This window comes from Symsagittifera roscoffensis, chromosome 7 (genome assembly GCF_963678635.1).
Source record: "Symsagittifera roscoffensis chromosome 7, txSymRosc1.1, whole genome shotgun sequence".
In the NCBI taxonomy this organism is placed as follows: Eukaryota; Metazoa; Xenacoelomorpha; order Acoela; family Convolutidae; genus Symsagittifera; species Symsagittifera roscoffensis.
Window position 1 is genome coordinate 57,109,591 of NC_087068.1, and position 21,550 is coordinate 57,131,140.

The 21,550-nt window shown below is 34.6% G+C and overlaps 2 protein-coding genes and 1 non-coding gene across 4 annotated transcripts in view; 1 reads left to right on the forward strand and 2 right to left on the reverse strand.

Annotated features, from left to right (window-relative positions):
• LOC134851244 (uncharacterized) overlaps positions 1-12,520 on the reverse strand; it is a 29,362-nt gene extending 16,842 nt beyond the window's left edge. The window contains exons 1-2 of one of the 2 annotated variants that reach the window (XM_063867242.1): positions 12,450-12,520; positions 3,133-3,668 (exon numbers count right to left, since the gene is read on the reverse strand). In XM_063867242.1, coding sequence (XP_063723312.1) covers positions 3,133-3,490 — 358 coding nt within the window. In that variant the 5' untranslated portion in view covers positions 3,491-3,668; positions 12,450-12,520. The remainder of the gene's footprint in view (positions 1-3,132; positions 3,669-12,449) is intronic. The other variant, XM_063867243.1, reaches the window with a different exon arrangement.
• Positions 3,730-3,801, forward strand: Trnap-agg (transfer RNA proline (anticodon AGG)). Its single transcript has one exon. It is a non-coding gene; the product is annotated as a tRNA-Pro (tRNA).
• Positions 12,521-18,578: 6,058 nt separating the features above from the next.
• LOC134851829 (meiotic nuclear division protein 1 homolog) lies at positions 18,579-19,414 on the reverse strand. Its single transcript, XM_063868082.1, has one exon. The coding sequence runs from the start codon at positions 19,203-19,205 to the stop codon at positions 18,579-18,581; it is 627 nt and encodes a 208-aa protein (XP_063724152.1). The 5' UTR covers positions 19,206-19,414.
• Positions 19,415-21,550: the final 2,136 nt, after the last annotated feature.

Here is a 21,550-nt window from a genome sequence, read left to right on the forward strand (position 1 = left end):
AAACTTAGATTTGATTGTTTCATTTGTCACTTTTCTGCTCACTATTATTCAGGACCGGTTTTTAACATATTGTTCAATTCTTTTATTGCAATTTTCTCACGCCAATTAGCGCATTGTACTTGAAAAACAGAAAAAAAAGTCGGAACAATAGGATACCAGAAAATTTACGAAAGCTGAGAATCGAGATAGAACTCTGATATAGGAAAACCGGTCACTCCCGAAGGTCCAATATTTTAAATAGGTCGTCAAATTTACTTTTTGCCAATAAACTAACGGAGTATATACGCCTGGCGTTGTTTTTTATTCAGACCAGTTTTTTGTTTGCAAGGATTTTTCAACAAAAACAAAAAATCCCTGAGTTCAAATTAATGAAACAATTTACCACCAGTGATCACGTTTGGTAAAAGTTTGGGCGTTTGGAACTTCCATTTGCCTACAAATTTAGTTTATTTGCAATTTTTATTAAAATGAGGCAAGTGAAGGGAACTATTTCATCTTGGCTATTTATTCTGCGATCAAAATCATTCCATTATGCTTTAAAGCAAGCTATTAATGACATTTTATTTACCTTAACTGTTCAAATGAATTTACTTTCTATTTGATTTTGGCTGTTAGGGTAGGAAAAACAATGATAAAAAAATTTTGTTCATCTTAAAGTTTTTTTTCCAGAAACTACTCGAGACAAATTAAAGGGCAGTACAAATATTTGGGCTTTGCTCTGATACGAGCAAAAGGTGAAGTCCCATTTGTACCAAGGTTCATTTGTACCAAAATTAAAGATTGGTCCCATTTGTACCAAATTTATTCAACTCAATTTCTGATAGGTCGAATTGTGAGCCAAGGAATTATCACATTAATTTTCTAATGTTCAAACAGAAGAAAACCAAAAGGCAGAATAGTGACCACCGCAGTCGCGCCATTGTGTTGCGAGCTTGCCAGCAGAGGGTAGGTTTCTATACGAAAATTAAAGCCGGTTATCGCCGCAAAGCGGCAACGCGCGCGTAGCGCGCCCACCGGCGACCTTAAACCAAAAGCTTTAAAAAATCGGCTGTTTTTGGGCAATTGAATATTTTGGTACTAACGCGATTGATTTTTTATTTCGGTACAAATGGGACTGATTTATCATTTTGGTAATTGTGAATACCAACCGAGCAGAATTATTGAGTTTATTGTTGGCTAATTGAACCGACAACCATTGGTCAATTAAATTTGAGAAATATTTTGGAAATGGCCTAATCGATTGTCAATTTTTCTGTCCGTATAAAAGAATGCAGTAGACTTGCTAGTTATTTCATGTTTAGTTTTCTCAAATTTTCAATTTTGAAAAATTTACCTTCTGCCTTAAAGTCAATTGGCGAGAAATTGAAGTTGTAATTCCGGTACCTAAGTATTAGATTTTCAAATAAAATGAAAATTCAAGTTAAATATTTTTTCGCCTTACAGTACCTGCACCGATTTTCAAGCGTTGATTATTTTATGATAGTTTTATAGTTTCAACAATCGATTCTGTTATGATTTTTACCAGTCTTACCAAAATTGAGAAAAAGCTTATTGTTATCAATTAATAATCGATCATTATCTATTTTTGAAATTATAATCAAATATAATACATTTTAATCAATTATAATCGATTATTACTCCATCTATTGTTCGGTTTAATTAAATAAATATACACAGGTTGCTCGGTCCTTTCATGAGTATATGGGGCGTTCAACAGTGCCGAAAACGGCGAGAAAATTTCAGAATAACTTAAACGCATTTTCTAAAGAGCGGGAAATTACTGACGCTAATAAACAAAGAAATGTCTGACGCTAATAATGTCTGCAACTGCAAATTTTACAATTATTTTGGCGCCAAAGTTGCAAATTTTCTTGCGCAAAATCTTAAAGTGTCACTTAAGATTGTAAACGATCGCCATTTAATTTTTGATTGCCGCACTTAATATGTTGAAGTTAGTTCAAATTTACGGCACTGTTCAACAAAATTTTCATTTTCGGCACAGTTGAATTGATTTTTTTGGCACTGTTGTACTGCCCCAGGAGATAGCAATAATTGCTTTAAATTTGAAGCAGTTATTGCTATTTCATTAATACACATCAAACGACCGAGCAACCTGTTTATTTATTTAACTGCTGTATTTAGGAGGCCATTCTTATGACAGAAAAACCTATGCGCGTGCGAAAAATAATCAAGAACTGCTCAAAACTTACTAATTATCCGATTAATTCTTTCAGATTTTAAAATACTGAATTCGGATTGGCTTCCATAAATTTCGGGCATTCGGCCCAAATGGCATGAGTGATTCCATTTTTTTTATCACATGTAGGTTTTAAGTAGTCGACTAACCTCCCTTTTTAGAACATGAGTTTTACTAGTGAGTTTTACTCGAGTTTATCACAATAAATTCCTAAAATGAGTCGAACTTTTTTATCATCTTTTTTTTATGTTTTATATTCTGAGACTTCACTTGACTAATTTTCATGCAAACAAATTAAGTTTTTATTCAAAACTGAAGTTAATTTTTACAAGAACTCCGTTTTTTTAGGAGTTCATACAAAATTACATGCGCTTTCTCCATCTTAATCAGGGTAGAAGCAAATATCAATAGATGTTTTCTCGGCTTCTCAGACCTCGTCTGTATCCTATGCATTGGGAAGCTTCATTGTTTTCTCGACCATTCGGAACTTTTGGAATGTTTAAAAATTCTGAACTAACTTGAAATTTTACTATAACTGCCAGTTTTATGCAAGTTTAATTTCGATAAAAATTGTCTATTTTTCTCAAAAATTAGGGCTAAAGCTTATGGATCGTTATAAATAATTGCAGATTCGAACTTTTTTGTGAAACCCTTGGCAACTCTCCCAAATTTCACAGAACGGTTTTTCTTTTACTTAAACGGCCCAAATTTTTATTTTCTCGAAACCTGAGAACAGAAATAATAATACTCGCAAATATGATGGGTTGAACAAGAAATAATTTGCTAAAGCAAATAAACTTTCACGTTTAACTTTAATGCGGGGATGTTCACAATACTTTTTGGGCAGAATGTATAAGAAAAAACAAGCTTACGCTTCAAAAATTGCATGAAAATTACCAGTCAAGATTTGACTTTTTTTGTACTTTTGCGTGTACCTGAGAAAAACTTGCGGATATCTGCCGAGCTCGCAGTCAGGGGCAATCCGTGCAGTCTGATCGTCACTCCCAAATTAGTTCCGCCGCCTCCTCCTCCCCCGCCAACTGCTCCGGTGTTTCCGCCGCCGCCGCCAGGCAGCGACATCCCATGACGCTGATTCTGACTGCCGGGTATTCCCATTGCACCACCGCCAACAGACACGCCTTGACGCTGATTGAAAAAGGCAGGGTTCGGGTTACCGCCCCTGCCCCCAGCCCCAGCTCGACCTCGCCCCATCATTCCCCCCAAAGACGCAGGAGGGGGGTAAGCGGAATGCATGTTCATCTTATGGTTTGCAGCAGCATTCGGACGATGCATCACTTCTCATTCAGATCAATCGGAAGAATCGATCGCTTATTGTTTCGAATTTGCACCGAATAATGCTCAGAAAAGGATCTTTTCTTTTGCTTTTGGTTCAACTCAACAGCTTATTCTGGTATTTACAATTACGTGCTCTGTTGTCAATTCTTCGCTGTGTTTCAAGCAGTTTATATATCTAAAAACAGTTCTGCGGTTGTATTGCTGTTCATATACAGACGCCAGACAGCAGATTTCATGGGACAGTGGTCTAGTGGTATGATTCTCGCTTAGGGTGCGAGAGGTCCCGGGTTCAATTCCCGGCTGTCCCCACCGTTTTTAAACAACAATTAAATACAAAATCAACGCACAGAGGCACATAATATTTCTTCCCATTATTACTCGGATTTAAATCGCCACGCTTCAAAATACTTTTCCGACAATTAAAATTCGTTATATAATATATCCCGCATCACATTTTAATTTAAATACTGGGTCGCTAAAGTACCTTTTTATCGGCTAAAAAGTAAAAGACAAAAAGGAAATATAAGATAGTTAGTTGGATTGAATGGGCCCCCAAAACTTAAATAGGTAACTGAAGAAAATATTATACCTTATTATCTTTACAGGTTTTGACAACTATTTTACTTGTATCGGCCAATCTTTTATACTAGCTTAACTATCATTCTCATACAATACAAGTAAGTGCACCAGAAAATTGAAACCCTGAATGATGAAAAATGAAAAATTTATCACGAAATTGAATCGATTTCCCAGCAACGCAGTGCTGATAATCCAAGCCTTAAATCAACATGGTGCTCTTTTCAAGTGTCTCATCCCCCTCATAAAAATACCATGATCAATACCACCCCCCCCCCCCCTCCCCTCCCCTTGGTCCAAATACAAATACCAAATGAAACTGTTCAAAAATTGTTCACATAGCATTTTGCATGTAAGATATGTTGTAAATTTGTTCACCTGTTCACGCTTACACGTTTTAATGAAGTTAATAACATGAAAAGTCAATTTAAATAGACTTTTATATTGAATTTCAGACGAAAATCAAGTGGGTAAAATAGAAAAGAGCCCAACTTGGAAGGTTGCCATAATTCAAATAAAACGACAATTCAAAACTAGATGGTCTGATATTTGTGAAATTTATGCTAAAAGAAAAAACAGATAAAAGAACCATAGTTTGCGGCTAAATTACATAGGAACTTCTTCGTTGACCTGTTCCGTGTTAATACCCAGCCTTTCTCAGTAATATCGACCAGTTTTGCAATAAAACTTTCATTTTCATTTTTCATCATGCGTAAATTGCGATCTCTCTAACTATTTTTACCCCGTTTGCAAAGAGGGGAAATATTTAATCCTAATAGGTTCCAAACGATAGGTGAAACGCATCGTGGTTTGCATATAGACATTTACTTTTTTCTGCGGCTCCCTTTTTTCTGCTGTTTAATTAATATTAACCAATACCAATGAAATAAATTGAAATCATTACTGCAATTGTTTTATTGATACATTTTGTTTCTAGGGTACATCATTTTAAATCAAATTTCTAGTTCTATCCATTTTTATTCGGATTTCTTTAAATTTCTTATTCTATCCTCCCCTCCCCTCATCAGGGATTCCAACCCTTGTCTACCCAAAGGGCCCCCTAGGGTACTTTTGATGACATTCATTTTCGGTTCACTTTTGGCGCCATATATATTAATTTTGAAGGGGGATGGGTATCTAGTAGGATGAGATATTTCCCCAATACTTAATGCAATTTTATGGTCAACATTTTCCAATCTTGAAAATGCAAGGTAATTAAGAAAATGCAAGATTATTAAGAATAATGGAGATAATTGAAGTTTCAGAATTACAAACTAAAAGTAAAAAGAAAAAGCCGAACTCATTGATAAATCTTCAAACTTCAAATCTAAAAAGCCAAGTTGCGAAGCAAAATCTAAACACGCTCATCATTCAGATTACGGCATTACTGAGATAATTCCAAACTAAAATCTTGAAATAGTTCGATTAACAAGAGCTGGCGGTTAAACTTTCACCACAGTACTAGTAAAGCTGTAGTTTTTGTTTAGCAATTAAAAGCATTTGTTTCTCTTGGTCTTCGTAAAAATTAAAGATTGCTAATCAAATATCGTGACCCTTAGAAATTTGGTCAGGGAGATCACAGACGACACGGAAAAATCGTTTGCAATCAGAACTCGTCGAAAATCAGGTGTGGCTGCCTCGTCAGTTTTGCTGTTGCACAAAGAACCACCTCGGAGACCAGGAGTCAGCTAACGTCAGACTGATTTTCAGATCAATCCCAAAAAGAGCCATATTCCATTTTTCAAATTATTAACTGCTTTGAGTGATATTAAAAAAATCGGATTTCTATGAAATTAATATGACAACATAGTTTCTAAAAATGTTATATTTTTTTAATAACTTGATTTTTGATTTTAATATTCACAACCAGGATATTCACCGCAACTCACAGCAGCATTGATTCCATCAAAGATCTATAAAAAATATTAAACAAGACAATTTTTTTCTTTTCGAATATTTAATGGTCAAAATTTCACACTTAACTAGCCACATTAGGTTCATCTTAAAACAAAATGGGAATCAAAAAGTGAGATTCTTGGCTTTTTTTAACTCTTAGTTAAGAACAGCTAACAAAATTGCATGAAAACATCAGATAATCAATTGGTTACTAAAAGATCGGGAAAAATTTCACCGTTTTCAAGTTTTTTTTTATAAACGCTCTTTGTGCAAATTTAGACTTCTGAAATTAACAGCCAGCAGTTTTACCTTAAATTTTTTTCAATCCTGTTTATAAAACTTTTTGAAAATTAATCCGCATTTTGTATTTATTTATGCTTGCGACGCAGGATTTGTCAATTTTAAGTGCATTATTGAACGCCATTAGCATCCTTAAGATTGGACAATTTTCAGATCTGATAATGAAAGCATTCCGAGCGACAGGTGAGGGGTTGTAGACTCGGCATGGAAAATCCGTCACGGGTCGTGCGAGCAAAGAACGAATCATCAAGTGGCGCAATCATCAGAGAAAACGGACCACCTGTTTTGGTGACTTTCAGCCGTAAAATTGGGTCGTAAGTCAGACATGGCATGAACAGGAAATGGTCAGAACAGCAACTTTTCGTAGCCTTCAAAAAATCAGGAGGCAATTCACATTCATTGTGAAGTTTCCGACTTTCAATGTGGACACCAGTTCCATACTCATTACGCCCCCAAATTGTGTCAGCTGAATGAAAGCCCTTCGAATACCACTGTGCCATATTGTAGCTTAATCATTTTGATACCTATTTGCATGTGGTTTTATAACATGAAAAATTATTAGTCATATGTTTTGATCTGCAGCTATCTTCTTATAGGTAATAATATAATAAGATCTAATACTGACATTTTGCCTATTCTGACATTTAGTCTATAGAAAATTGACTATGACATCCTATGATAGGCAAATAAAAACAAACAACAGACAGTTGGAAAAGAGCCAATGAACGCAAGGAAACAAAAAAAAACTCATTTGTTTTCAAAAATTTCAACTTTCGAATTTCATATTTTAAAACGTAGCCAGCCAACAGACAGTTGGAAACGAGTAATGAACGAAGGAAACAGAAAAAAAAACCGACTAATTTTTGTAAAAAGTTCAACTTTCGACTTTGAATTAAAAAATATGCCTTTAAAGTTCTTTGAATTTCAGGAGCAATTTGTGATTGGTGCTTTTTTGATAAAATTAACCCAATTTGAGAAAACTAGATCAATAGGTAAACTTTTTGTTTCACTTTTCCTAATTGAATTCCAATTTCAAAATTAGAAGCCGATCAAGTTTTTTGTGACCCTTACATTTTTGCGTTTTGATAGTTCCACTAACAAAGGAAATGAATTGAACTTAATCAAAAATCAAGCCCCGAAAAATCAAATTTGAGCGTGAAAAACCCTTTTCCTGAAAAAATCACCACGACCCAGATAAGTCTTCACTCCATTCATCGACTCTTAATTTTGAAGATAATTCCGATTGGGTTTCGGAATTCTAGTGGCAGTCACTTAATCGTATTTTCTACAAAAGGTCACCCAAAGATGGTATTATATGTCATCAGCTTTTTAACGATCCACACTTTATGAGATTTCAAGGTCAAAATTCCAATTGCGTTAGAGAAACGAGCAAGAGATACCCTCTTAATTTAGCTCAATCAGTTTAAGGACAGCTGGCATATCTATTGAGTATTTCCTTGAACTTTTTTGAGGGGTACAAACTTCAACGATTAAAATTTTATCTTCGCTGAAAAATAGAGACATGCATAACCTAGATTGTTTAACAAGATAATCTAGATTATATTTGATTATCGATATGTCTAAAAACCTGCAACCGAACGGAATATGCGACCAAGGAATCCAAATATTTGATCAGAGACTCGAAAATTAAATTAGTAGCGAGTTTCTAGAATTGACACTTAAATTGGAGACTTCTAATGAAGAAAAAGAACCATGAATTTTGAACCCTACTAGAAACTGACGGAGCACCAAAATTCCATGCTGCTCAGAATCCTCAAAAAAGACAAAATATCCTAAAACAAAAGATTAATCGAACCCGAAATAATAAGATTGAACTTATAGCCAAGTTAAGCTTGCCACAAAAAGTAGTTTTAAACAAAACTCTAATATCAGGCAAATGGATTCTTATAAACTATCTTGAAAAAAGCTGCGCACGAACAAAAACGCATTTTTCATTTGCCCCAATTTCAACAGGAAAAGATACATTTTAAAATTTAAGTTCCGCACATTCAATTTATATAATTTTTAACTCAGAATTCAACTGAAAAAAAAGTAAACGAAAATAAGTTTTTTTCCCATTGTATTTCACTGTAAATTTCGCATGGTCGGAAAATTCTGTGCAACTTGCAGCAACCGGCTACTCTTAATTTTTTGCAGAAACAAGATAAGTTCACTGCTTAAATTTGATACCGTTTCGAAGGATGGAGTAAAAAAACTCGTTTTATGCTGACACATTAAAAGAAATAATCGACAAATCAAAATCTAAAAAAATCTAAGTAAGCATGTTAACCGAACGCGGATCGAACTATTTATTATAAACTCATTATAAATCATAGAATCAGAAAACATAACTTTTGTGAAACGGGTAAATTGAACAGTGATATGTAAAATTTTGATGTGTGTGTAGGAAAGCTTCCGATAACACCTCAAATACGTCTACTTTCTCCTATATATTAAAAAACAAGAAAACCAAGAATTTTTCTACAAATTTTACATTGGGACAAAATAAAAACTTGATTGAGCATCAAAAAAACAAAACTTTCCAGCAGAACTAACTAATGATAACAAAAATGAGTCGTTTTGAAATCTTTTGATTGCTTTAAAAAACAAGAAAACCAAGAAATATTCTACGTGTCACTAAAGCTGCATAGAAACAAAAAAAACTCTGCAGGTAAAACCCCAGAGTCGGCCAAACAAAAAGGCAGAAAATCAGCGGCGAGAGGCTGCATTAAGAAATATAATTTACCACAAGGCAATGAGGCTGATTTTATCTCGCTAAAAATTAACAAGAAAAAAATAACTGTTTCACAAAAGCGAATCGCTACCAGTTGGAAGATCGCTCGGAGGATTCAGAATTACTTCTATCAATGCATATTTTTTTAAAATCTATCTTATAAAAATTATAGAATTGGTGCAACGTGAAATTCAAATTATTAAGTTTAATGTTTGTAAATTTAATCCCTCCTAGACGCGTCTGATTAATAAATCGGTGGTTTCCTTGAAAAAATCTTTATCTTTTGGTCCAATCGCATTTTTCAATTTTGACGATAAGTTTTCGATTTAAATCACTTTCAAAATCAAAACGAGTTAGTTTAAATCGCGTTCAATTTCTGCTAATTAAACAATTCATAATTGATTCTGATAAACATGATTGAATGGAGGGTCAAAGTCCACTAATTCTGTTTGAAAATTTTTTTGTAAAGATAAAAAGTATTGGAAATAACAAAAATTCTGATCAATCAATTTGCCTCAATTGTTTTTTCGTAATTAACAAAAATTTTCCAAGGATTCCACTCTTTTCGCCGCGTACTAAATACGCTACACATTATAACAAAACTAAAAACTTTGCGCGCATTAAACATTCAATATTGAAAATTTCCAACACCCTCTAGTTTACTAAATATCACAAGATATCTTCAAAGATCATTTTGTGCGGAGCATCAATATTTCAGATGGTATAAAAATAGTTGTTTAAAATGCTTTTAAAATTCATAATTTGTTTTTTCCTTTACTACATTTCAAATCGCATGAAAATTCTGTCAATTGAAGATTAAAATTTGTCTCTTCTTCAATACTTCTTTGATACTTGTTCACGATATACACTACACGTTCAAATAAAATAAAACATTTTGCTCGCATTTTTCATCCGAGATTGGCACCATTCAAAGACCCGTAGCTTCACAAAATTTCAAAAAGTTTCTTGATAATTTTGTGCTCAGAGCATCAATATCCTTCAGAGGATATAAATTCCCGTCAAATAAATAAATTTAAAATTGCTGAGCTGTGCATTGTTGATTTGTTGCTAATAATTCGTATCTTTATCATTGTTCCTTTGATACTTTTTGATGATATACATCACGCCATGAAACAACCCACTGGAAGCTTCGCCCGGCCTTTTTGCACAAAATCGTCAATTTTTATGTAACTTTATGAAAAAAAAAAATGCAGAAAAACCCTCTCTTTATTTACTGCACAGAGCATCAATATCTTTCAAAAGGTATACAAAAATCAGCAATATGAGGTTAGTTGAAAATTCGCAACTTGATTGACTTTCCTTGGTAATCTTGCATATAATATTTTTAAAAGTCCATTAAATAGTATTGGTTTAAAAACTCTTATAGTGATTATTCTTTCCTTATTTCTTGTTCACTGTTTCTTTTTAAGGACATTCGAACTCATTCAAAAATTTACTATCTGCACATCAGCTATTTTGAGCATTAATGTTTAGACTGAACAAAAAAGCAATAGAACAAACTAAGTAGATAGCCAGCAGAGCAGAAAATCATCATGATCGACATAACTTCAAAATCGAAACTGAATCGTTTAAACGGAAGAGGAGAAAAATATACGCTAAAACTTGCCTAATTGGAGAAAAAAAGGTTAACTTTTCATTCAGCTAGAATTATACAAAAAAATCCACCACTCAAAAAAAAATCATTCGAACCGTTTTCACCCAATTTAAGTGAAATTAAAACAAGGTCCAACAGAAGATTGGAAAACTGTGAAGAAAAAGAAATAAAAATTTTTTTTTTCAACTTTCGAACAATAAAAATCAAAATGAGGCTCTTTAAATTTCAAGAACAATTTAACAACAATTTAACCCCAGTCAAAACTAAATATGTGTAAAACTTTTATTCCACAGGTAAATCATAAAAAATCCAATTCCGAAACCTGAAGTCGTTCAAGTGTTTTCGCGCCAATTACAATTTTATAATTCGAGCGCAGAATTTTTAGCAGATAGTCTTCAATTGATCACAAAAGGTGCATATACACCTAAGTGCATTCATAAATATATCAACACGTATGAATGCACATATGTAGTTATTAGAGCATTTGAAGGTTTTTTCATGAAAAAAAAATTCATCAACACCAATACAAGCAAAAATCACATTACCTCTACACTTCATACTTTCAATTTACAAAAAAACTTACTAAAATTTTATGAAAAAAAATGATTTTTTATCCAGGAACAATTTGTACGAACTTTTTCTCAATTAATATCGCTCATTTATAATTTAAATTTGATGTCGGCAATTGGATTTTTTTTTATTTGGCTTGATCTTTAGTTTCGCTCAATAATCTTTTAAAAATTAACGAGCGAAACTATTTCTATCCGCCGTAAGACTGGAAATAGTCATTTAATTTGTAGACCTTATCGGATATCTGGATTTCAGTTTTTTTTCATGACCGCCAAAAATCCGAAAATGTTCATAAGAATAAAATTGATTTTTCAAAAAAAACTCGATATTTGAAAGAAAATAGAAGTAGTACTGAAATTAATAAGCAATTTGATTCTTCCTTTTCTTAATCGCCAGAAAAAAAGCTTTAAAAAAGATAATTGATGCCGAATTCAGAAATTCCCAAAGGTCAATGAACGCATGAGAAACGAGAAAAAAGGTTTAACTTGTTTTTACTCTAATACAAAGACTTTCGATTTTCACAGAAAAATTTATTGCCTTCAAGCTGACTTTCCAGAGCAAATTATGATTGATATAAAAAAATTATCCCAATTTAAAAAACTGGATTAATAGGTAACTTTTCTATTTCGCCAAGTAAATCTAAGAAATCAAATCAGTAGATTGTGCCTATCAACCCGTTTGATGACATCGTTAATTATTTTCAAATATCTCTAACCGCAGTTTATTTTCGTATGTTGTTTTATTAATTTAAGCATTTTTTCTTGTAGTAATATTAGCAACGGAAAATAAAATAGGAAAAATTGAAGCGTTTCCTAAGCGAGGTAAACGCAACCAACAATATCTCGTTTGCTTCGATGTTCAGCTGGCGAAGCACGCACTAAAATGCAAAAACATAACCTCAAAAAAACCGCTGCAAACTTGGTTTATTTCTGATGTCAAAAAACGGATAATTGTCGTCAACCATTCAATGAGAAATAAATGAAATATAAACTTTGCCCTAGAAACAAGCATACTCTATTTCATCAACTCCAATAGTTTCAACATATCCAAAAAAAAACTTGAGATTCTAGATTTTCTGAAAACTGAACATTCGTATTGAAAATTGTTTTTTCAATAATTTATTGTTGATAAATTATCAGCTGATAAAAAAAATTGCTAACGAAAGCTACATGGTGAAATTCAATCCATCGCTTCAAACTTCTTGGTTGTGTTAAATTTCTGAACATTAGATGTCGTCCGTTGATAACATTGCTCTTATAACTTACGTTGTCTCTGGTTATAAGCCTTTCAGGCGCCGACAGTTAGAGATCCACAATCTGATTCATTGGCGAAACTGAAAAACACAACGGATTGAACAAATAACAAAATTTTACGCACAATAAAGTCGCTCAAGAAAATCATGATAGCCCATCAGAAGTTAGCCTTCAAGTATTTTCGAAGGCGAAGCCGAGCTTCACAATACTTGTAATATAACGTATACAGGTCTAGGGCAAACATCTAGGGAAACTTTTATAATAATTACGGACTCATTGAGTCTCATCCTCTGTTGGCACGTTGGCGCCACTGCGCAGTTCACTATTATTTCGGTCATTAGAGCTAGAAATTGAATATTTTCCCTGCTTTTTGAAAACTGTCGGATGTTTGCCCGTGGTAACGCCGTTTTTCGGACAAATGGAAGACAAAAATATTTGAAAACAAAACTACATTAACAAAAATTTGATACTAGTCTCGCATGAGGTTCAATTGAAGTCGAGTAATATAATCGAAAGCATTAAACAGACAATTGAAACCATTTACCGAGCTCCAAGTAAGCCGACAACACTTAAGTAGGCGAACCGTAAGGCCCATTCCAGCCTAGCTGAACTACCTCCCGGCTACTCCCTCCTACTTCACTCCTACCTCAACAGACTCTAGCCAAGCTTCCCTAACCAAGTGCTTCAACATCCCGTACGATATCAACCACCTCTTTCAAAGACCCGAAATTCTTACAACACTAACTACATTTTCAATTTGGTCTAATGCTGACGACGCTTCGGCCTTCAGGTTGGATCAGCCTTGAAGCAAATCAGTCGAGCTCGCTCCTGATGACTAGTAACGACTCGACGCTGGCTGACAGCTTCGGCTATGAAACCAAAACCGTTCATTTCTGGTGTTCCGCAGATCCGGTATAGGCGAAACACCACGAACCGCTTGATGATTCGCCGAAACGGGTGCCGCAACCAGAATCACTTGACGTCTCATTTACTGGAATCGAGTGGAGACCGCTGAGGTTTCAACCGACGCGATATAGGAGTTTCAGCCGATATTAAAGAAACTAAAACCATTCAAGCAAAAAAAAACATTTGTGAAATCAACTAATAACAACTCGACTTTTAATTATAATGCAATTGCTTAAATCAGAAGAGAAGCCCATGCTATGAAAAGTAAGCCGACCAAACAAAATAACGCGAAAAAACTAGCTATCGATTACAAGTCGCTTCCTTTCGCCATTGAAAACACAGAAGCCATGCCGGGGATTAAAAAAAAACATGATATAAAAATAATATCTCAAAACAAAAAAGTTCACTAGGCAAAAAACACAAACGAATCACTTGTGACAGAACAATAACAAGAAATTTTCATCATCATTTTATTATCAGATAAAACGAAAATTTATATGAGTTAATACATGCATCACTTGCGATACAGCAAACATGAAAAAAAAATTTGAGCTGCAAAAAAATTTAAATGTTGAAAAAACTGGAGAAAAGAACAAAATTTTCTTATGTATTGATAAAAAACAACTAAGGTCCCAGCTAAATGGCATGTCTATGATATTGAACGAATTTGCTAACTCGAATTTGCCCAAAACTTCTCTCTACTAAAATAGTTGCTTCTCTGGAAGAGTATAACATTCTGTACAAAAATAAGAAGCTGGCAATTCTGCAGGAATAAATATCGCAACCGATTTAGTCAATTGAACTTTTCATCACAGATTTGATTGAGTAAATTTAAAGAAAACTCAAAAAATTTCTAAAAAAAGGTCAAAAGTTCTAAGAAACGGTCGAAAGACTTTCTAAAATTGATACTTTCGTCTACAAAGCAAGTTGTCGCCACATAAGCAGAAACGATTCCCAAAACCGGCTTTCTCCATTGAACACAACCTGAGAATTGCCACTGTAATTTTCGCGTAAAGTCAAACATTTTTGAAGAACTGTCAAAGTTTCAACGGCCATAACTTTCTTAAACAAACTGGGCATAGCCAGTTATTAACGTAGGCTTTCAACAACCTGTTGTTTCGATTAAATCTATGATATCAGATTTGGCAGGATAGTTAGCAAGAAAAGTCCAAAAAAACGATCCACTAATCAAAAATTTGATACAAATCAGAGATTTGACAATTTAAAAAAGTAGGTCATAGACGCTTATGCAGAAGGAATTCACGCAACCCGTAATTTCGATTGAGCCCAAAATGTCAGATTTTGAATGGTGTTTTCGAGAAGAAAAACTTTGAAAGAATGGTCAACAAATCTGAGCGCCATAACTTTTGGTGCCAGCAAAATTTGTGCTTAGTCGCAGAAGCAACTGAAATTCTTACAATCCGTTCTTTGAATTGAACCCAAAACCTCAGATATGGAAGAGAAGTTTTGGATAACATTCAAAAAATTTTCAAAATGGTCCAATTTGACTTTTCCGAAAGCGATAGTCTTTTGTATTTAAAACTTGCGAGTGGCAGCTAATGCAGGGGAGATTCCCACTGCCCGTCATCTCCATTGAACCCACAATATGAGATTTGAGAAGGTAAATTTTGAAAAAAAAAGACACAAAATGGTCAAAAATCAAAAACTTGGGCGTGAACGCTTGTACAGGGAGCTTTACAATATCTTTTTATTCATTGAAACCAAAAAATCAGATTTGCGATGGGATGTTGTCAAAAAATTCGAAAACATGGATCAAATATTCCATCACAAAACTATGGGTCAAATATTCCCCCACAGACTTTTCCGAAGGCTGTAGACAGAAGTGTGAAATAAAAAGATACTCTAAGGGAGAATGCAGGGTCATATGGGAGTAGGCGTTCTTTCAACTGATACCCCTTTTTGAAAATCAGCAGAAGTTTCTGAGAACAACTAAGATTTTGCCAATAAATTTGGAAATAATTTCCCATTTACCAAAAAAACAATTTCAACAAACCGATTGATTAACATACAATGAACGTAAAAATGCGAAGGGGAGTGTTAAAATTGTGTTCCCCTGATACGACTTAAAATATGGTCACTAGGCCGATAAAAAAATAGTCCGAAACAACGAGTTAAAAAAACGAAGGAAAAACGAGGTCACGGTAAATTTTGTAGGAGTAAATCCAACATTAAAACATTGAAAAATGCGCGCTGCGAAAAAAATCGATTTCAAGATGTGACAACTAAGCCGACAACAGATAAGCAGATAAATAATTGGCCGACTATTTTATTTGAAACAGAAAATTTCCCGTTTGAAAAAACAGGTCATGGTCAGATTCGAACCGAGGACCTTCACCATCCAGGCATATTCTTTACCTCCATATTAAGTCGATCGGGAACGCTAAGAAATTTGAAATATTTATCAAACGAAGTACCACTACTTGTTTGATATGAGTCTAGAAGAGTGCTGTTAACAAAGTTATTTAAAGGGGGGAAAGTCTAGTACCCGATTGCAATACCCTTGCTCATCGCAAGGGTAAAGACTTTTCGTTAAAAAAAAACACAAAAACCATCACGTTATATAGCAGAGTCTTCACTACTTTCATCGACTCTCATCAACGACAAAAAACGACTATTAGAAGATTAGAAATAAAATTTGTTCATGAAACAGAAGTGACATCTCGGACCAACTTGCTGCAATACCCAACCACCAACGGGTGGTAAAACCAACTTTACCACGAGGAAGCTAGATTTATTATTTTGAGGAAAGATCGAAGCCGTGAGATATAACGAACGCCCTGGATGCCTGCCCAGCTACGTCGGTCAAACGAGCAGACACCTTAAGACACGACAGACAGAGCACTCCCGTCTGTCTTACACCACCTGTTTGCATGCATTTCCAAGAATGTGCCTTTGAACCAGAAGGAATAAAAATGAAAAGATTTTGTTACCAGCTGTGAAGCTATGGGATACATGTTCTCTGCGGTGACAACATGTTCCTTAATCTTTCGTTTCTTTGGTTGTTTTAATTATTGTCTGCTGTTTTTCATATACAAACGCAAAATTCTAGCTTCTGTTTTAAACCAGCCTACCTCCAACATTCTTTTTCAACCTACCTGCTATGCATCGAAGTATTCCGAAGTCACGCGATCGAACCATGGGTAAACTGCATTGATGAAAAAACCAGAAACCACTAACTCTGATTTTCTTGTTAAATTAGTAAATGAAAGACACATAAATACCGAACATTATTCAATTTTTCAGAAGCCTACACAAATTAGATAGAAACACAACAAAGGTGAACTTAAAAAAATGATTCTAAAAAAACGACACTACTGACCAGCAGAAATTTCGCAAAAACTTTCGAAAAAATTCCAAAACAATCCAAAACTTGTTTTATATGAGTTCAACAAAATATTGATCAGAAAAAAATGAAACAAAAACACAAGCACTAGACACTTTTTATGAAAATCAAATGATTTTGAACAGTTATGAAGCCAAAAAACGCCGATTTTCATTTCTAAAAAAATCCGATCAGATAAGGCAACAAGTTGACTGAAAAACGATTTACCAAAAAATCAAACAAAAAAAATTCAAATATTTAAAAAAACATAAGCTATTGAACTACTTTTAGAAGGATGGAGCCCAAAAACAGACCAAAATAACTAAACTTGAGAAAAAATTAATACAATTTTGTAATTTGCGAACAAAAAAGGAAAAAAAAAGATAAATTCATCTAGCAATTCTGAACAAAATTATCGAAAATTTTGATAATGAAAATTTCTGGTTTGATAGCACTTCAAGCTTGTTTGGTTCCCGTTTGTACCCTTTTAACACAAAGAAACTCGGAGGAACAAAAAATTAGCTGACAGCAACTTAAATTGACTTTGCAAAACGATGATCTCGACTGCCAATTTTAATTTAAATTATCAAAAATTTTGGATTTAATTACTCCTGATTTGCCAGCAATCCAGGCTTGCTTGGTTCTCATTTTTAAATTGAAACAGCATGAATTGACAAAACAATATGTGCTAAAAAGCAATGGGAACAAATTTTCAATTGTTGTAGAAAAAGTTAACAGAAAAATAAACGAGAAATTTGTGAAAACACATAAACAAATACCTACACCAGAAACGGTATGACGAAAACAGCTGATTGAACAAATAAAAGCATAAAAGGTTAGACGCAAAGTTATATTGCAAACTGAAAACAAACAAAATTTTTAAATGTCAAAACAAATTCGAACATTTTCAATATATTTTTCTTTTTTAAATTTTTTTTATTGAGAAAAATCTGGTAAAGTGATTTAGATATGTCCAAAACATTTTGTGGGACTTCAACCATTAATATAAAAACCAACAAGTAATTGAAAAAAAAACATTCGGAAAATGAGCCGACGGAATTAAAGCCGACAATCAAGTGCCAGAAAAATACCATTTTTTTGGCACAAAAATACTATTAAAGGAGTTCATAACAATCACACAAGCACATTTACCTCTACAGTAAGACACGTTTGAACATTTACCTCTACAGTAAAACACGTTCATAACAATCACACTACATTTACCTCTACAGTAAAATACGTTCGAATTCTGTGGACAGAGTTGTTTACGGGAAAAAAAGTCTAGTACCCGGTTGCAAAAGCCTTGCTTATCGCAAGGGTAATGAATGATTTTCGAGAAGTTACAGGATCGAAGACACTTGCTTTCCGAAAAGCAACAAAATCACAACTAGCCAACATTACCATACTTTGTATTAGATTTTTTGCTTTGCTCTTAAACACTTGTAAAAATTACAGCAAAACTCCAGCAAGTTAAAACTCAGAATCGAAGCTTTAACAAAATGTTTGGTTGAAATAAGGACGGATTACGAATATTAAATGATAAAAAAAATGACGAATAATAAAAACTTCTGATGAGATAAAAATGCTCGAAATCAAAAGCGTGAAAACCGAGAAGGGTCGAAACCGGAATCAAAACATGACTTAAATCCAACTTCAGACTAGCTGATAAAATCAGACGGCCTAAATAAGTGATTTAGTTCCAGCGACGTGTTTCAGATGACGACCATGATTAATTTAAGAACAGTTCTGCTCAAAAAAGTGCTTGGTCGAAAATATTTCGAAAGCAGGACTATTTGAGCGACAACCATGATTTATATGACATAAGTTATTTTGACTCATAAAACAATATTGTACAAACAATCCAACAAAACCGATGTTTGACTATATATCCTTCAATCGAGGAAATCGACGCACTCAGGTGCTCCAATGTGCTGCATAATCTCTCTATCTTCTAGTGTAGGGTTTTTCTCTTTAGCCCAAGACAATATTGCAAAAATATTGTCAGTTAGAGCATTTGCATTCTCCTTGAATTTTTGAGCATCCAGTGCATAATTGTTCAAGGACTCCGGATCGACTGAATGTAATGCTTTTATTTCTTTTGTAAGTTCATTAACTGCTCGCTCTTTTTCAATTGTTTTAGACAGCAGTTGGTCTCTTTCAAATTCTTTGCTTTCACCTGGTTGCATATCTTTTATTTGAGAAAGTTGGATTTCGATATTGTTCAACTTACAGTTTTGATTTTCCAAAACTTTGATTATTTCTTGCAATCGAAAGTCTCTTGATTTTATTGCTTCACTTGGAAAAGCCCAGTAGTAATTAGAAGAGCCAATTTTATCGCATGTAACCAGATCATCATCCACTAAACTTTGCAAAATTTGTTTGACCAGCATCGGAGGTATCGATTTTTGCTTGATAGCAAATTTTTCAACTTCTTTCAGTGAGAGAAAATCCGACTGTTCGAAAAAAATTTCAATCAATTTTTGTCGTTTGTCTTCAACAGTTGATTTTTTCTTAGACATTTTTGCTTTGGTGGTAACTATAAAAAAACACTGCACTTCAATAAGCAGAGGACAAAATCAATGCTGTAACATTCTGTAACATTCGCCCGGAAGTACATATCGACGGAAAATAAAGCTAGGTTGTTAAACGACTGGCTAGCGTCTAAACACAGCTCTACATGCTTTTAACTGTCTCTGCCAAAGTCAGTTCTTTGTGTGGTCCTTTTAACATCGCGTCGACAAAAACGTTACTGTTTCGGGCTTCGGCCAGAACGCTCAGATAAACTTAATTACATGCGAAAAGAGTGAGCTCATGGCTGGGTCTCAGTATCCCCAGACCACGAGGTCACTCCTAAAAACAGGGCTACTACTTATTTATTATATTACTATTGTTTTTATTCGGTAGATGAAAATCATCAATCCCATTGGAGATGGATCAACCTTTCCCTTAACTCCTAGCTTCTCATTATCTGAAAATAAATTCGATGTTAATTATATTCAACTCAGGACATACTCAGGAAGCTAAAAGTTAAAAAAATAAAGGGTTACAGTTCTCTCCCGAGTCCTTTCCGGATTCTTGAATCCGGACGAAGAACAGTCTTGTCTACTTTCCGGAAGGCTGGTCATGTCGTCCCAACACCCTTCCTGGTTCTCGGAAGTTGGTTTGTAACGATTGTAGCGGCACAATCGTTACAACTCGGACTGGTTGTCAATCACTATAAAATTCGTATTTCTCGTCTCGTCCCTTTCAACGTATATTGTTGTTGTGTTTTTCGCAGTTTCAGTTGTCGCTAAATCTCAAATTATTACGTGTCTTTCACGCTCAAATCGAATTTCTAAAACTCAGCATGTCAGGCCAAAATAAACATTCCCGAATCATCACATCGTCAGATTAACACTACTAATACGCGAAAACCGCCAATTTTCTCACTCAGATGCAACAAAAAAATTTCGAATCCGATATGCATATTGACGGCGTTCAGGTCGAATGTCACCGATTTGATGTCTTTGTGAATTCACATCTATAAATAAAACCGTTTTCTCCCGCTAGTCATCAAGTACCCTTAAGGTCCCAAACAACTGTTTTCATAACCCTAACACTGATACTTCAGTCCTCAATCGGCGCCCTTTAGGTACCACCCTGAGGACTCGAGTACACTACCTAAACCTTCATCCCCCAAACACAGTTTCCACAGAGATAAGAGGACGTAAACATAAATAAAACTGAGAATGTCAAAGGACAAAAAACCTTGCAAAACATGCAAGAAACCCATAAACGAAAATGACCCAATATACAATTGCATCACCTGTAATTGCTCTAGGCACCTTGAAGTTGTCTGCACTGGCCTCTCGACCGTGGCACTCAATGGAATACTGGAACTTGGTAACAACGCACTACTGATATGCAATACCTGTTTGTCCGACGGAAAAAGAGATCAAGTAATCAGAAGCACAGCATCACATGACAAAAGTGAAAACATCAAAAAAATTGAAGAAGAAATTTCAAAATTAATTAAAGTAGTAGCCGAAGTCTCGACAAAAATGGAAAATATTAAAGATCCCATCCAAAGCCTGCCAATAGCAGAACAGGGTAAAACCTGGTCACAAGTAGCGGCGCAAAACACAATCAAACCCCTGAGCAAAGGATTGAGAATAAGAGGGGTCCCCGAGATCAAGGATAGAACTAATGAACGAAATGAAATAGTGTTAAACAGGCGAACCACACGGGCTAGAAATACAGAAATTTTTGAGATGCGAAAAGTGAGAACGGAAAAAGCGAGAAACGAATTTGTTTTCAGAACCAGTAGGATTGTAAATCGATTAGAACCATATATTCATTTTGATAAACGAATCGGCCTCAAGACGAGAATTTTAAACACGATGTGGAAATTTGTAAACGAGAGATTTTCAGAAATGACAACGTTCACGTGGCAATTATTCTGTGATTGTATCACGTGCAGAAACAAGTGGACATTGTTTTAGAGAAGACGCCGGGACCAAGAATCCCAACAGCAGTGCTGTGAATCCCCAACAACAACAACAACAACAACAATAGAGATGGAAGAAAAAGACTTGACCATGACTATGATGAGGTAAATAAAATCATGAAATTCTTAAACCTTGAATGCAATATCACTGATCTCAAGCGTTTGGGAAAGTTCAGCGAAGAACGAGCAAACCACAGAACTATACTGGTACGAGTAACCTGTCCAAGAGAAATAGACTTGATACTATCATCAACACCGGCCCTCAAAAATTATGACAAAAATGTCTTTTTAAGTAAGGAACTCTCAGTCGAAGAAATGAAACTGGAAAACGCCATCCTGAGAGAACGTAGAAATCTCATCAGCAGTGGTAAAAACCCC